Raw genomic sequence first — 17957 nt, 5'->3', positions numbered from 1 at the left:
CGTTATTTTGTACAGTATCCTCCTTCATATATTTTCTTCGTATCCTTCATATCTTTCTTTGCTGGGAATAGCAAGCCGCCGTACCGCAGGCTAATCTTCCCTGCTTTTTTTAAAAAATAACTTAATTAATTATTAATTTTTTAAAAAATAACTTATTAAAAAAAATTAATTTTTTTAAATAAACTTCACCGGACCTGTATGATGGCGCGAAGGAGAACTCGGTTAGAGAGTTAGGTCAGGAGAGCCTTTTACGTATTTCACATGTTGCCACAAGAAAAAGCATCCAGCACGTCCATTTTTCGACAAAATTGACAAACTAAGAGTGATCATTCCTCGCCCATGGTTGGCCTTCAGCGTGCGGTCCAGTTCTGCTTTTTTTATATAGCGGATAGATGAAACAAATTGACTAAATGACTTGGAGCGAAGCTACTACACGGAACGAGACAACACACACCGACGTCGCGCTTTCAACCCCTTTAACCAGAGTTAGAGGTAACTCGTTACTGTAACCAAGTTCCTTTTTTTTTTTTGTTGTTGTTTGGTAACTTGTAACTTAACTCGGTACTTTTGCGCCGTGGTAACTTTCAGAGGAACTCGTTCCTTTTTCAGGTAACTTTGCCAAAGTAACTTAAATTAAGTTCCAAGTTAAAATTAACTCGCTTTTCACTCAAGTCCACATATTTTCTTGCTTTCTCTCCGGTTCCTTCATGTTTTTTGTTGTTGTTTTTTTGCCATAAAACGTGATATTTAATCAATAACAGTATTTTATTCAGGAAGTAAGAACCGCTGCCACTGAAATGAAGCTGAACCATTGTGCGCCCACAGGGAGTAAGATGCAAAGCGTTCGAATAGACCTCTACCACAGAAACGTCATCATGACATTGGTAGACAGAGTGAAACCGAAACAAATCGGAAGCAGATGACCGGGTTCCACGAACGGGCACTTGTTCGCTGCCTCCCACTGAAAGAAAAGAAGGACCGCAGGTCGCGTCCTTTTAAGGGACCATACCGTAATCCCCTCAAGACCGTGGCTTTCGGGCGCGACCTTGTTCACCTGTAGCTTCGAGCGTAGTAACTGCGTAACTCAATAACTGCAAGTTACATTTCCGGCTGAAGAACTTCGTTATTAACTTAGTTACATTTTGGACACGGTAACTTAACTTGTAACGAGTTCTTTTTGACGGGTAACTTCTCAATCTATGCTTTTAACCAAACTGAATCTAAGATTATATACAAAACGCGAAGCAGTGAAAATGAAACCGTAGCTGACGCTCCCCCAACACGCTTCCCTTTAATTGCTTCATGTTTTGTATACTCTTGAGATTACAGAGATTAGATTCAGTTTGACTAAAAGGGTTGAAAGTGCGCTGTCTCGTTCCGTGTACAGTCGCCTCGTTCCAAGTCATGTACCAATACCCATACATATATTATGGGTGAGTGAAAGAGATTGCGGATTATTGTTCCATCGAAGACGCGACACATGCTCTCCACCTTGAAGAAGCGTCGAGACGCACAGGTTCGCGATCACGAATAGTGGTCGGTCGATACCGTCGTATAGGATAGCTGGACGTGCCAAATGAGCTCTGTTGTGCGCCACTGGGAACCTGATTAGAGGCTATCCCTTTTCCAGACCTTCCCTGACACGGAAGGACGGCAGAGAGAGAGATAGATCTAAAGACGCGTACGTACTATACCTCCTTCTAAGGACGACAGTGGTAATCTAAATCTTGGTACCGGACTTTTTTTTATTCCGACTCAGTGTGCGCGGCATATCTGCGTGACAGAAACACACACTCTTAAAAATGAACTTCACCACATAGCACGTTCCTAGCCAACCATGATCCCGAATAACAACGTTCTCGCCCCTGATTTGCTGAAAACGGGAGGCGGAGCCTATTTTGTGTCAATTATGCACGGCACAGAACAGGCTCTGCCTCCCGTTTTCAACAAATCAGGGGCGAGAACGTTGTCATTCGGGTTGATGGTTGGCTAGGAGCGTGCTATGTGGTGAAGTTCATTTCTAAGAGTGCAGTTGAGGCAAGGAGTTAAGCTGGGCGAATGCGGTAGTATTTATAAATATTTCACGCTTCCCGCAGGCCATATCCGTGCTTTTCGCGCAGTTGTCAATGAAGTCGGCACAGGACGACGCCAGACCCCATGCACCTCCCGGTCTCTCCGTCTCATTAGATACCTATTCAGGTATCTACAGCCACACAGCCAGGGTTGCCCCGCTGTTCTGCCTCTCTCTCTCTCTCTCTCTCACTCTCTCTCTGTGCACACGTGCGTGCGGGATCTCGCAGAGGTAAACAAATCCTGAACCTGACTGAACTCGTCAAGGCCATCTGTTCAAAGATTGTAAAGTGAAGTAGAGCATAAACAGAGGGGGAGGGGGGAAGTTATGGCAGGATCGGCTCGCCGTTGCTGGCCACACAGAAGTGGGCGTCGTCACGACTATATAGCAAAAAAAAAAAAAAAAAAAGAAAGAAAGAACTGCACCGCACAGCACGCTCTTAGCCAACCACTATCCCTTTGCTCCGCTCCTTAAATGGTTAAAAACGGGAGGCGTACACCTTTTTGTGGCACTTATGCAGTTCTGTCGCCACAAAAGGGGGCGTACGCCCGGCGCTTCCCATAAATCACACTGTTAAAACAGAACTTCGCCACATAGCACGCTCCTACACTCTTAAAAATGGACTTCACCACATAGCACGCTCCTAGCCAACCATCATCCCGAATGACAACGTTCTCGCCCCTGATTTGTTGAAAACGGGAGGAGGAGCCTACTTTGTGGCCATTATGCACGGCACAAAATAGGCTCCTCCTCCCGTTTTCAACAAACCGAGGGCGAGAACTTTGTCAATCGGGATGATGGTTGGCTAGGAGCGTGCCATGTGGTGAAGTTCATTTTTAAGAGTGTATAGTCAATCAGCAATCCGGATGATATCATTAGGTGTCCCGAGTTGTGGAAAATGGGAGGAGGCGCCTATCTGGGACACATCCTGCACGTCCCAGATAAGCGCCTCCCCCGTTTTGAAGAAAGCAGGACACAGAATGACGTCATTGGAAATGGTGGCTGCCTACACTCTACAAACTTCACCGCATAGCACGCTGCTAACCAACCACCATCACGAACGATATCGTTATCTGCCCTGATTTGTTGAAAACGGGAGGCGTACGCCTTCTTTGTGTCAATTATGAACGGCGTAAGTGTCACAAAAAATGAGGTGCGTCTCCCGTTTTCAACAAATCAGGGCAGATAACGATATCGTTCGAGATGATGGTTGGCTAGGAGCGTGCTATGTTTTTGACTTTGTAATGTCATTACTTTTTCCTAGTACGGAATTGTAATGTAATTTCATTACATTTCAATTGCAGAAATGAGTAATGTAATTTAATTAAATTCTAGCTTGAGTAATGAGTAATGTAATTAAGTTACATTTTAGAGGTAATTTACCTGCGTATGAGTACATGCTATTTAAACGGCCGAGAGTCCACGCAGAAGGTGAAACCCACCAAGAAAGCTCATTTGTGCGCCTTCAATAACAACGGTGCTGTTATCACCGCGACACCACTTGGGACACAGTCACCGCAGCGAAGCTCCACTGAGCTCTGGGATTATGGGATTTTGTGGAGACTTTCGCTGGCTGAATATTGGGATGGGTTAGGACTGGGAATTGAATGGCCTCTTCGTTTTCCTTTTGCTCCTGGAAGCGCCAAACGCATGTGCACATGAAATGATGGGCTCGATATATAGCTTGCATGACATTGCGTTCCGCGCTCGAATAATGTGGATGGGTTTGTATGTATTTCTCTTTTCTATGTGTTCCAGCCTCAGAACATCAACTGTCTCGTGTGTGTACACTCTTAAAAATGAACTTCACCACATAGCACGCTCCTAGCCAACCATCACCCCGAAAGACAACGTTCTCGCCTTAGATTTGTTGAAAACGGAAGGAGGAGCCTATTTTGTGCCGTGCATAATGAGCACAAAATAGGCTCCTCCTCCCGTTTTCAGCAAATCAGGGGCGAGAACGTTGTCATTCGGGATGATGGTTGGCTAGGAGCGTGCTATGTGGTGAAGTTCATTTCTAAAAGTGTAGTGTCGGTGTAAAAATGCAGCTGCGTTTTTTGTCCGTGATCTAAAAATTTTCGTTAAGAAACTGTATTTTGTGCTAACGGTCAAGATTGTTTTTGTAAGCTCCGTATCAGCGCCGCGACGCAACTGTGGCTATGATCGGCGTACAGACGTGGACAGATGGAAAGAGGACAGTACACTCTTAAAAACAGAACTTCACCGCATAGCACGTTCTGCGCCAACCACTGCCGCGAATCATACACTCTTAGAAATGAACTTCACCGCATAGCACGCTCCTAGCCAACCATCATCTAGAATGATATCGTTATCTGCCCCGATTTGTTGAAAAACGGGGGGCGTACGCCTTTTTTGTGACAATTATGAACGGCATAAGTGTCACAGAAAAGGCGTATACGCCTCCCGTTTTGAACAAATCGGGGCAGATAACGATATCATTCGAGACGATGGTTGGCTAGCAAAGTGCTAAGCGGTGAAGTTCATTTCTAAGAGTGTGCTATGTGGTGAAGTTCCGTTTTAAGAGTCTTGGAAAATGTAAGAGCGTCTACCTTCCTCATATCAGAAGCGATAATTCGGTGCTCTCTTTTTACAGCATGCCATTCAAAAACACTCGGTCGAACAAAAGACGGCGCCTCGTATTTTCGAGGCACAATTTAGTGACAGAATGAGTGTACCTTTTTTCCGGCCACCACCGACGAGACAACGAAAGCTGTTTTTGCCAGTCACGTCAGCTAATCCGGCAAGGGATTAAGGGAATACGTCAGAGACTTTCGTCGGGTGACTGGCTTCGGTAATTGCATACTTGCCTGCGCAGAAACAACGGCCAGACGCCTTTTTTTCTATTTAATCTACGGCGGGGTTAGTCACGGGACAATCAAGATGGGGAAGGATGACGCAGAAATTGCAATGTTGTGCAGTAACCGAGTTACGAGCAGTAGTTGCAAGGATGAAGTAGTTGGGTAACCGTACTTATGTACCGCTTTCGCTGAAGGTAACTGTAAAATATTTTTTGTTAATTTTTTTTTTATTTCGAAATACTACTGGCGGCCCGTTGGAGGCCCAAGTAGGAGTGTACAAAATATAGAGAAATTACAAACAGCAGCCCATTATACAAAGGTACAACTTCAACATACATCTCGTGCGTACAAGCGTGGATACATCTTGAAATGCACATACAAGTACAACATACATTTCATGTATTACCACGTAAGAGAGCGTTAGTGACATTGTTAACGAAGCTATTGCAGGTAGGAGATTGCACAACTTCTTCTTTGCAGGCTATTTCACTCTTGGGCAGTGCGAAAGAAATAAAGAATATTTGTGACAATCATTTTTGGCTGGAGTATGTCTAAACTGGCGATTATATACGTAAAGCAAGTACATCTCACAGTAATTGGTGTGACGTAGTCATCGAGTATTATCTTTAAGTTTCCATTGACCAGAAGGTAGAAAAATTTTGACCGATTTATATTGCGTCTAGTTTTCAATGCACTTAGCCCTGATATAGTAAAATGTAACAGTATTTAGGTTCCTCGGGCAGTGCCAAACTTTTGACACACGGTTGCACTCTTTTTTTTTTTTAATTCCGCTATGAGCGACGTACAGATTGAGAGAGTGCAGCAGGAAGGAGTGAGGGTTATTATGCGTCCTGGGCCGACTTCAATGGGAACTGTGCCGACATTTGTCTGAAACGTCTTCGGAAAACCAAGGGAAAACCTCAAACAGCACAGCCGGTAATAGGATTCGAACCTGTGTCACCTCCAAGGTGTCGGCGTGGAAAGCGAAAATCCTAACCACCAGCGCACGGCAGGTGGTACATGGTTGCTTGCTCTGAGCGACGTTCTCATCGTGAAGATGATACGGACATTCCTTCCCATTCCGGACGAAAACACTAACGCTCTGCACACCTTAAATATTTACACTGGGAGACTGCTCTAAACTCTTAATCTTAATATACTGCCGGCTCGAACCGAAACTATATGCAAAGAACTCTCTGAAAGAACAATGAACTATAAAAACGACAAATTCACTAAAACGCGTGGAATAAATTAATGCAGAGCACGGGCAATGTTCGGCACAAATAATAGTGATTAAAGTAATTCGTCGTGTTACGTCGTGAGACCTCTCAGATATCTCGGAATCGCCGGCGCACACACACACACATACATTGGATGATGATGGGGTCGGCGATTCACCGGACTCGCCGACAAAGTGAGCAATAAACTGCGAAAACAAAGCAAAACAAACATCGCCGAGGTTCTCGCGAATTTAAGTGACGAAATAATTAGCAATTATGTCAAACGTAACTCGAAATTACGCCAGTTCAATTTCGAGGGCGTAAAATTGAACGTCGTAGACCCCGAACAAAGCCAATAAACCATTGCAGTGCATTGACCAAGAAATACCTAGCACAGCTAACACAAAAACCGGCTCTGACCGTTCGCGGACGTTCAATTCCACAAATCATGCTCTCATAAACGTCAGCAGAGTCGGCCGGGGTCGCACTGCACCAACCCCAATGCACTTGAGGAGAAGCCTAATGCCGCACCTTCTTACTCATCCACTAAAATCGCGCCAGTCCCGCGACCCTAATAAATTTCATCCAAATTCAGGCCACCCTCTGCGCAAACTTCCGCACGATAAATCCTACGAAATAAACTGCACGCACACGATACGTCCGTGCCGGCGCGTCCGTCTCTACGCCTCGTCCGCGTGACTCGTACGTCACCGAAACGTCACGGGCACGTGACGTCCGTACACCAATCGTTGCCACACGATCGCCGGGGTACGTCACTATGACAACAGGAGGGGCGTCCATATAAGAACGGCCGCGGTCGGCACATGATGCGTATTATCATCCCTCGTCGGCTAAAGTTGGTACTGCCAACAAACAGTTGATCCGCGAGCCAGTGTGTCAGTCCTCTGCCATGAACATAACAACACAAGTACGAAGCCGGTGTGCCTTCTGCGGGCTGGTACTGCTCACATTGGTAGCTGTGTGCGTAGTCAGGACGGAAGCCTATGCTGTTAGGGTGAGTGACCCGCTTTTTTTACGCAGTTACTCCGTGATGAGGTCGACGTCGGCTCGCACGTAAATTCCACACGTGCCTGTTTCGCACGCTGGAATGTGTACCATTTAGTGGTGGCGTCATTTGTAGCCGTTTTCTTTTTTTTTTTTTTTTTGGTTCCCGTTTTTGTGCGCCAAGAGAGGCATGCAACGAGCATACGATACGGAATTGTGACATCGGAGCGTTGTGATGTGTAGCGAGAAAAAGGAGGGGGGGGGGGGGGGTGAATCCGGTTTATATTATAGAGTCCGATGTGGTGAACATTTCTTACACCATCCACTCCTTCTAGATATTGTTTTGAAACTTTTTGCTCGATGTTTTTACTTTTCTTTAAATTATGTTCGTGCTCGAATGGTGTTGTGGACAGACTATTCACAACACTCAGTGGCAGAGTTTAACTGCCTCCTGCACGGGTAATCCATAAGAGACAGAGAAATTGTTCTTAAAAATTTTCATAAGCTGCTTCCCAGCCAACTTCTTTTTTTTTTTTTAACTACTTCTGCTTTGAGAAGCTCGTTGAAGTGTCCGCTTTAACCGAACATCCCCTGGACGCGAGAGAAGTGGCACAAGGGCAAAAGATAGCCTATCCCACTTACTGGTTCAATGGCACATCACGTTTCACCGCAGGAATCCGGTGTCGGGCAGTGAAGCTCGGATTACACCGAGTCTTCAAAAGCAGTTCTTCTTCAAAGTGCGCGCAAAAGCTCTGTCGTTGATCTGTGTTTCTGACTTTTGAATTGGCATATTATTGACGATTATGCGGAGATTAACAAGTACGATTCGAAAAAGACGGCACGGGATTATGGTTTGCAAGTCTTATAGTCTGCGCTCTTGTAATGACAGCAGAGCTGGTATAGGTAGGCTGAGTCAAGTCCAAGATGGCTGTAGAACAGTCAAAATAATGACAGTGAAGCCTTTTAATATTTAATGTGTACTTAATATGTACTAGCTTTCGGGTGTATGTGTAAGCAAGCGCGCTTCATCAAGTACAGATACAGGTACTTTATTTATTTATTTATTTTACGAGTACCCACTAACAGCCAAGGCCTAATGTACGTCTGTATCTGATGAAGCGTGGTCCACCACGCGAAGGCTTGTACATACTAAGTACGTATTAAACTTAGAAAGCTTTATGTGTCACTGCTTTGAGTGTTCTACTCTAGTAATGATCCTAGTTTTATTAATTATATTAGCTTATTAGCTGGGATTCTCTGGGGGCATTTGAAGAATTGACTTATCACAAATTAATTGGTTTCCTCGTTCCTTTTAAAAAACTCGCGAGCCCCACGCTGGGGACTCATTTTCTCAAGCTTTGCTAAATTTCATTTGTCCATCACAAAACTGTGACAGTTATGCGCTTAAATTATTCCGGTTACATTTTCGACGCCATTGATCAACGCGCATATGAGTGAAGTCGGCTTCAAAGAATATCAGCTGGCCCACCCCTTTCTATAGTTTCGGTTTCATTGACAGCGACAACCTCGAAAATGCGAAGCGCAATCGAACACTTGTCTCGAATCACATCAGGTCATAGTTGCCATCTATTTGTTGTTGTTGTCTCGAATCACGTTTTCTAAACGCAGGCCGCGAAGCGCACGCACACATATACCCGGACTTGTCAGCGAGCTCGTCTGACTTCGGCATATTTTGCTGATAAAAATCGTCGAAAATCGGGTTCATGCACCACTCCGCTACGCCGCACTCCACTAGCCCAATCAGTTATGCGTCCAATCAAATGCATTCCATTTATGCAGTTCAATAAAATAAAAAAAAGAGTATATACTCGTAAAAAAATGTGTGTGGACGGGGAAAAAGACAATTCACTTTGTTTGTTTGTAACGAAAAAAAAAGATGAGAAATTGAACCTCTTACCTAGTAATTATGAGTCTTGCCATTTGGTAGTATAACCTAGGCTACTGCTCCAGCAAACACTTTTTTTTCTTTTTTTAATATCCCAGCCTTACTCATTACAAATTCAGCGGCACCTGGACCATGATATCATGTGGCAGCTTGCATTCGATAATATATCGATACATACTGCCGAGAAATGACCGATGCAATCCGGTGAATTGATTGTTACCTAAAACAAGCACTGTCATGCTCCACCAACATGCAAAACTCACCCAGCTTTTCCAAAGTGTGACCCTTTTGCAATTTCAGTCAGCAGCAGACAGCTTTAAACAAACCTGCAAAAATAAAGTACACTGAGGCCCTGTTTCACCAACGCTAGTTGAAGTGCACACCTGAAGAAGTGCAGTCTCTTGCACGAAAGTTCTTGTTCGAATAAATATTAGTTGCTCCTAACCGTTTTTCATGTTACGTGTGTGATTCCAACGCTAGTTGACTTTGAACCGAGATCAAGGGTTGCTAAAAATTGAAGTTGACACTCAATTCTTTTTTTTTTTTACAAACGTTAGTTGATGGCGTGATGAATGTTTCAGCGAAATGTTGAATGTTTCGCGTTGAATGAAATGTTGAATGATGAATGTTTCAGCCTTTAATGAAACGGTGTTAAGCGTTAAATTCAAGTTAAGGGACCGTTGATCTCGGTTCAAATGGTGATCGACGTTTTTGAAAGCGGGCCTTAAATTATCTGAAAGGGAAATACTACATCCGACTACTGGCGGTTCACAAAGCGCCAAAGGGGCACAGATAGCCTGAGATAACGAGGAGGACCTTTCACAATCCTTAAAAGGAACGCGGAGATAAACAAACAACGCGAGCAAAGTTTTCCTGCAGCTTTTCGCCGAACATGCCCGCACGTGTTCCCACTGTGAAGTTGTCACGACGCGGCCATGTTTGATGGACGGCTAATCAGTCAATGAAATCATAGGCGCGCACGTGAACTAAAAGATATACCGGTTCCGAAGCGGTTCTCGACACCCAGCGAGGCAGCCTATAATGTCTATATAGGCAAGCAACCAAGTGGGCCTCGAGTGGTTGCCTCGCAAGCAAGCGCTGAGATCACATGCTCAGCGATAACCTTGTGCATTTTAACCAACAAAGAGCTCTTGGAGAAGAGATCAGGAGGTCAATAGATTTTTTTTTAAAGAAAAAACATTGCTATCTCTCTATATGACGTGGTTATCTACGAGTGGTTATCTCGTGCTTTCCGAATCGCTTGAACGGAAGATTTGGATTGTCCGAGACTATAAGGGGTATGTTGTGGAAGAATGAAGAGTCTTTTTTTTTTTAAGCGTTATCAGATAAGGGTTATCAAACCATGCTCGAAAGCGCGACCACACTAGCCCAAGGTTGCGGGTTCATACCCTGCCGAGGACGCAAGGAACGTGGTTTCTGAAAGGTTCGCGAGAAATCAGAGAGATTTAGTCCATCGTACGCAGACACGATATCGTACGTAACAGATAGCGTTGGTAGTTCCGCGCACTGCGCAGATCATCAACGCTATTCCTTACGTACGCAAGGGCGATATAGCGAACGATGTACTAAAACTTTCTATTCATTGGTTCGATGGCTTTGGCAAGGACGTGCTGAACGCATAAATGTCGTTTTATTCGTTTGTTCAATATGAGCAAAGTGGCACTTTTTCAATACTGTGTGTCTGCTATCACATCGAGGTACCTTATGCGCATCGCAATCAACAACAACAACAACAATCAATGATGATGATGAATGGGGAAATTCTCCACCTGGGTTGTGGCCCATTACCCCAATATGCAGACGGGACTGCATGAGATGTGACGGTAGCACGGCCGCACATCAGGATTAAAGGACAGAGAGGAGACCGCAATCAACAATCCTCGTATGTGTTTCTGAGCTTCATCACTTGCTTCGTCTAGCAAGCGAAAAAGTGACCCATGCCTCGCGCAAAAGTGTCCACGCAGGCTCAAAACACAGAGCGCAATTTCGGGATGCAAAGTCGACGCGCAAACACAGAAGAGAAACACCAAAAACAGTTGCTCCCGGCAAAGCAAACTGTCGTAAACATGCACTGCTTACTCAGGGGTGCTCCCCCCCCCCCCCCCGCATTTCACCGCACGCCGTTTCATCGAAACGCTTTGCACCGCACTGTCCTTCCAGATTGACGGTGAAACTTTATGCAGTTAACGAAGATACGCTAATTAACGTTTAGGTAATAAAAACGTCAAAATTGCGAAAAGCGAAGTGGATCTTATGAGAAACCTGCTACACAGGCTCTGCTTTGAGATGACTGTACAGAAGAGGTCCGTAATAATTACAAAAGAGGTACTCGGGGCCCCCGATCAACATAACGTACAAGAGACTTCTTGCGTGCATGCCGTCGCTCATCACCTGAAGGTGTAATTTCACGGTAACGACTTTACCTGTCCGTAGTAAAGAAGACAAAACCGACCCGAGCCTGTGTGTAATGCCAGACATAGTAAGCGGTATCTGTTGGTGCGACACTTGCGGTGGTCTTCATGTCGTGGTTTACATATTTATCTTGTACTCCGTCTCGTAATCTTGCAACTGAGCTGTTTAGGAACAGCAAAATCAGAAGCAGGTTAATGCGGGATAATAACGCGACAAAAGTTTTAAAAATATCTTAGCCGCTATCAACGTGCTAGCCGTCCTGCTGAAAGGTAGTCTATATTTTTTCCTGATTGTAGCGCTTGATAACAGCAGCATGTCAAGACATATGTAGTGTAAGACACGGTGTGCTCGAAAGCGAAGCGCATGAAGATTGTAGCGAAATGTTGATTTCCCAAACTGCTATTAAATTTAACTGAAACCTTGCATTCTGCAATGTTGCTTCCCTTTTACTAATTGTTCTCAAACGGTGTACGAAAATGAAATCGACGTTCCTCGAAAGTTCTCGGTATCAGGCATCTTTTCAGACGGAAACATTGCAGCACATAAACAACACGAAACCAGGTTGAACTGGCTCTCTGTGTGAGCACGTTTTCTATCTTATTTTTGATTGATTGATTGATTTGTAAAAGAAAAAAAAATGGAGATGTTAGTCTCGAGCCCATCGTATTTTTCCTTACACCAACATCCGACGATTTCACCTCCAATTACAAAGAAGAAACACAAACATATCTCCACACGAACACGTCAAACTACAACTTTATTTATTCTATTTATACCAGGTTGTGACCCCGTCTAGACATGCGCGAGTGTCTAGACCAGGATAGGGTCACGATCTGGTACAAACAGAGCTGCTGCGACAAGAAATAAAAAATTCTCGTTCGACGTGTCCGCGAATTCTATCGTCTAACGCCGTGAGTACACTCTGATCAAACCCAACTTGCAATCATCAATGCACTCACATATCCACTATGCATATCACATTCGTATCTGCATTCAACCCAAAAAGACCCAAACATGTCCTGCAATGACCTTGTTGTGACGCTTTCTCGCTTAATCTTTCGAATCAAGTTTCCGACGCGACGTTGAAAAATCGATCACGTTCAAGGTTCTTCGATCACTCGCCACGATATCATCGTTTTACATCTGCTATAAAATTGCCTTTCATGTCTGTACCCGGCACAAACAACGGCACAATCACCACTAAATCGTGATCTGCATGCATCTTCAGCGCGTCTCGCATACTAACGAGTCCAGAAAAAAACAAATCCTAGACAGAGTGGGGTCACGGAGTTGAAGCAAAACCACCAGTCCCCCTTGAAACCCAACGAACTCGCCAAAAAAAAGCACACCTGCGTCGCGGTATAGAAATTTATCTGATGTCAACCCTTTCCCCCCTCCCGGAGTTAAGCCGGAAACGGGCCTGGACCGACTCACGCGTGCCACATGTTGCTCGGCTTTCCATGACGTCACCGATCACGTGTGACAGGAGCTGGGGAAGCCCTTACGCCAGGCCATTCACCCAGGCCATTAGAGAGAGGGGCTCGTTAGCGTCCGATAAAATGAGAGCAGAGCGTATTATGTAGCCTTGTACCAATGCCAAGACTATAGTACCAAGGTGGTTCGTCGTCATGGTGACGGGAAACAAGAAAAAAAGCGCATGTTCATCAGCACTGTACTCACGTATACGTACGTGGCTCGAAGTGTCGTATGGGTCAATTCTGTGTCTGACGCAAGTGTGGAGAGAGATGGAGATAGATGGAGAGAGGGCAACAGGTGGTGGTGGTGGTGGCACTGATGAAAGAGCTCGCCGTTCTCGGCCTCGCAGAGCTGAGCGACGTCACGACTAACATTCTGAGGAATGTGCGTCCTGGGCCGACTTCTAAGGAAACTGTACCGACATATACCGACTTCAGGGCAATTTGGCAATGAGCGGTGCACAGATGGAGAGAGGACAAAAGGAAGGAGAGGTTACTACAACACCTGGGCCGACTTCAGGGGAACTGTGCCGTCTGGAAAACCCGAGGCAGCAGAGCAGGTGGTTAGGATTCGAAGCCACTAGGTTCCATGCAATCTTCAGCGTGACCTCGTGACCATGATCAACGAGATGATGCTGTATCACAGAGACCATCAAGTCTGGAGACTGTGTCCAGTACAGAAGAACAGTCTCCGTTGGAAATATCATCGGCTCCTAAATGATTTACGGCGCTTCGTTTCGCCTTTCCCACTTGTAAAGTGAAAGCGTCGATTTCTCTGCCTCTTACCATCATCGGCGACGTAGTAGTCGGGACAAAATTGAAGGGGGTGTTCTATAAAAGCGATGAAACCAATTATGGCGCGGCTTATCCATAATGCCGCGTATACCCACCAGCTGCAAAAGCGCGCGGAGCGGAAAGTTTTTGCCGCGGTGCTGGAGAAGCCGCCCCCGCTTTTATTCGACCGCGCAATGCACGATTTTTGAGCGGCATGCCGCGCGCATCCTTGTCCAATCAGGTGGTCAATGGAGATTGCGTCACGCTCTTGTTTTATTTCGACCACCCACGCAGTCTGCAGCACGCTGACAGCGTCGTCAGCGTCGATATCTTGAGAGCCGCGAAAACGGCAAGCGCCCTCTCTGCACAAACTGCAAAGACCTCGCGGACATGGACTATCTCCTCCTCCACTGCTCTGCGTTCAAAAAAAAAAAAAAAAGGAAGAAAAAAGAAGAGAACGAAAAGCCCTGACCCAGGCCATGTAGATCCCGGGCAAGACGCCCCCCAGTAGCTTGGACATCACCCACCCTTCAGGTTCCCACTCAACGAGGAGAAGATTACGTGACGGCCTCCTCCAGTACCTGGAGGACACCAAGCTCTTGGACAGTCCGAAAATTTCGTTCGCCGCTAGTGGCGCGCCAGTCGACAGGATCTGTTGCGCATGCCTCCAACAAGAGCACACGCGTCGTCACGTACTTCAACCCATGTGGACCTTCAAATAACTTCCCTTATCTCGCGCGTACGTGTTCACACTTCGCAACTACCACCCACCATCGACCACGTGATCATCGTACACGTGAATGAAACGTGCAGAAACGCGTCTGATTGGTCGACAGGGGTGGGTGGGTTTCCGTTTGCCTTTCAGATATATCCTGGGTAATCTATACCGTCGGCTAACAGCGCGACATGAGTGCAAAATTCGGGGAATGTGGGGGGTGGAACTGGTCAAGTGGGGGGCAGACGATACGTAGAGGGCGCTACGGTCAAGGAGGCACCCTCCTTGACCGGAGCGCCCTCTACAAGCGTGCCGTCTGCAAGCTGATAACTTTGAACTCGTGCCTAGTGTTCAATGACACGTCCGTTTTTTCCCAGAAGAGGCCAAAAAGATACGGTTTAGGGGGTCACGGGCCAAAAAACCTAGTCACGTGATCGGGTTCAAGTTATCAAACAGCATTCGCCGAAATGCAGGAGCAAATCCCAAGAAGATATAGTTTACGTGATATTTGATATTCATGGTGTCGAATATATATAGTGTTCTTGATTTCATTTTCATCAAGGCTGTGATTCCACGAACATGCTGGTATTAATCTTGACGCGTGTGTAGCGAGCGCTAAAAATAGTGTTGTGGGGGTATATTTAATAGAACAAAGAAAAAAATGAGAAAGGTCAGCCAAACGGTATGTCGGCTTGCTATTCCGCACAACAAAAAAAATAAAAATAATGGAAAAGAATTCGGAAATAAAGGATAAACTAACAAAAGGTGAAAGAATGATCCAATTGGGTGGAGCATCTCCCCTGGCCATTCATCATCTCACAATAAGTTGTTGTTGTTGTGAAAGAGATAGATTAAAGACAAATAAGATTTAGACAAAAAGGATTAGGGTAAGGTGTATGATGGTGAGAGGTGAGGGTGGGGCGCTGACGAATGAGATGACAAGACTCGAGTTCACAGGCTGTGCTTTATAGACCTGTGTGTTGGCACGGGTCGTTCTGTATATGTTGCAGAATTGTCCTGACAAAGCTTTGCAAAACCTTTGTCTTTGCACCTGATTTGTACTTATCGTACTGAACATGACTATCAAGCTGTTCGGTTCATGTTCACTCGCTCGGTTCACTTTTTTGAGGTGCAAATACGGTGCATGCGTACAGCTATAACGTGTTAGTATTTGTGTTAAAACATTGGTAAAGATGCTCATGACCTCTGTGTATATACTTGCAGAGGAGTACAAACCGCGCGTCCCAGACCATTTGTGGAGCAAACGCAGCATGTGGCTGGCATCTCTACCAGCCTTTCGACAGACAGTTTGTCGAGTATTTTCCAAGCCCGTAAGTACACTCCAATGTGTTTTCAATAACATGTACGCAACATAAATATTGTGCTGCCCATCATTTTTATTTTATTGCTGCAGCAAACACGTACAACACACACACACAAAAAAAACAGCTGCGTCATCACACAATGTACAGGGTTTGTGCAGAAAAGTAGGCACTTCGCGCAACAAAATAAATATCGCGAGGCAAACTTTTTGCTCCTGTGCATCAGAATAGTCTGAACCGACAAGATGGCAGTCTCCGGAGAGTTGTGTGCAGGTACCGCCAGGGGCGCTACCGGTACATGACAGAAATCAGCATCCATGTGGGACTTGGTTTCGGTTCCTACACTGGCAGAGCCCCTAGCGGTACCTGCACATAACTTTCCGGAGACCGCCATGTTGAGACCGGTATATAGTCTGTTCTAATGCACGGAAGCCCAAGTTTGCATACTTTTTTGCATATACTTATTTTGTTACGCAGAGTTTAATTTACACGATTTTTCTGTAGCTTATTGAGCTCCCGTAAATGCATCGTCGTGCGCAGCGGAAATTAGCTCAGTTGATGATGTTAGTCTATTTGCAGGTGTCGTCTGCTAAAACGTATTTTACAGCAGACGGTGTATTAGCCTCAGAATGGATGCGCTTTTATAGCATGGAAGGCGAGTCAGTAATATAATAAGAGTGATAACTTTTGAACCATGCAGTAAACGATAATTACGCGCGATACTACATTTCGCTTATGCTCCAAGCACTGCGATAATTAACTCTCAAAGAGTCAGTTTGTAAGTGTCGTCTGCTAAGCTCCAACAGCGATGGCTCAAATTTCACAGCAGACGGCGAAGCAGTCGCGGAACGGGTGTGTTATTAAGCTGGAGGATGGAATGGGGCTCTAGATAATCGTTTGCAAAGAAGCCATTCCTAGTCTTCATACAAATTATATCTTACTCGAATAAACGCTAACTGCCCATTATTTTCGTCTGTTCCAACTTGTGCATGCTGTTCAAGAAAAGTTAAAACTGGCTATATATAAGCGTATTCCTGAGGATATAGTCTGCAAAGATTTGAACGTCCGCTTCACCTCTTCCCTTTGCAGATGCACCTGCCCGGAAGGCACCGACTGCATAGCCGACCGGGACGATGTCTCCATCTCCTGCTGGGTGTACAGTTGTAAAAGACCGGCAGAGGCGGAGACGAAATGACGAATTTCGCCCCGGATTCAGGGCTGAAACAAAGCACAACCGGGGTGGAACGCCGAGTGTTGCTGGTTCTTCTTCCTGCAGCCAGAGCGTCACTCGACGCCTGCGACACCTGGCAGCGACCACACACGCCAGTCTTAACTTATGGTGAAACATTCCACACACAACAACAACCTCTCTCTGGAGATTCTCAAGCACATCATCCATGTATTATTTATTATCGCAACAGGGGAAGAAGTCATGTATAACTTAATTATTATTATTATTATTATTATTATTATTTAGATTTTATTTCGCGGTGTTACGTTGACCAAGATGACACCTACCAGCAGTGGCCCGAGTGTGTAAATAAAATACGATGTCACTGCATTGAATGCGTTATACGGTGTGCATTCCTTTGTCATATATCTAACCCTGGTGGTGGAAGAAGGTGCGGGTGAGGAAGGATATAGGGTTATAGGGACTCCTCAAGAACGGAGACGTTACTTGCAGCATGATCAGTTGCCCAGTGTTGTCGTTATGTGGTCGTTTTTTCTCCTATCTTTAGCGTGAGTTAGGCCCAGTCTTCCTACGCTGCACCAGAGCGTCCGATCCTGGGCCTCTGCGCATTAAGTTCTTTCTTTCTTTCTTTTTTTTTTTTTTTTCGCATTCTGTTATCAGGTTCCAGTTCGCCTAATACCTTTTAGAGCAGAGCAGACCGGATACCGACGGCATGATACTACCACACGCGAAAACAAGAAATCGAATAATCTCATCGAGGGCGATCGTTTTACCGAATGAAATGCATGTCTAGGACTGTTAGACTTAGCGACTGTTAGGCTTAGTCCTAGCGACTGTAAGGCTTAGCACGACGGCTTTCCCAACCAGGAAGTCACGAATTTTGCCATCTCATACACAGCCTTATATCCCATGCATGCAGTTTCTACGCAAAAAAATAAAATAAAATAAATCATCATCATCATCATCATCGTACACAGCCAGGATAGCCTCAAACTAACTCCCAAGGTGCTGTCAAGGCCCATGGA

General features: G+C 45.4%; 1 protein-coding gene across 1 annotated transcript; it reads left to right on the top strand.

Annotated features, from left to right (window-relative positions):
- Window positions 1-6926: 6926 nt before the first annotated feature.
- On the top strand, window positions 6927-17313 carry LOC135370639 (uncharacterized). The gene is made up of 3 exons (XM_064604423.1): window positions 6927-7125; window positions 15643-15749; window positions 16830-17313. Exons 1-3 carry the CDS (start codon window positions 7021-7023, stop codon window positions 16933-16935), a joined length of 318 nt encoding a protein of 105 aa, XP_064460493.1. The 5' UTR covers window positions 6927-7020; the 3' UTR covers window positions 16936-17313.
- Window positions 17314-17957: the final 644 nt, after the last annotated feature.

Source organism: Ornithodoros turicata, chromosome 10 (assembly GCF_037126465.1).
Source record: "Ornithodoros turicata isolate Travis chromosome 10, ASM3712646v1, whole genome shotgun sequence".
Taxonomy (NCBI): Eukaryota; Metazoa; Arthropoda; class Arachnida; order Ixodida; family Argasidae; genus Ornithodoros; species Ornithodoros turicata.
Note: the sequence above shows the minus strand (reverse complement) of the source record. Positions and strands in the feature narration are given on the sequence as shown.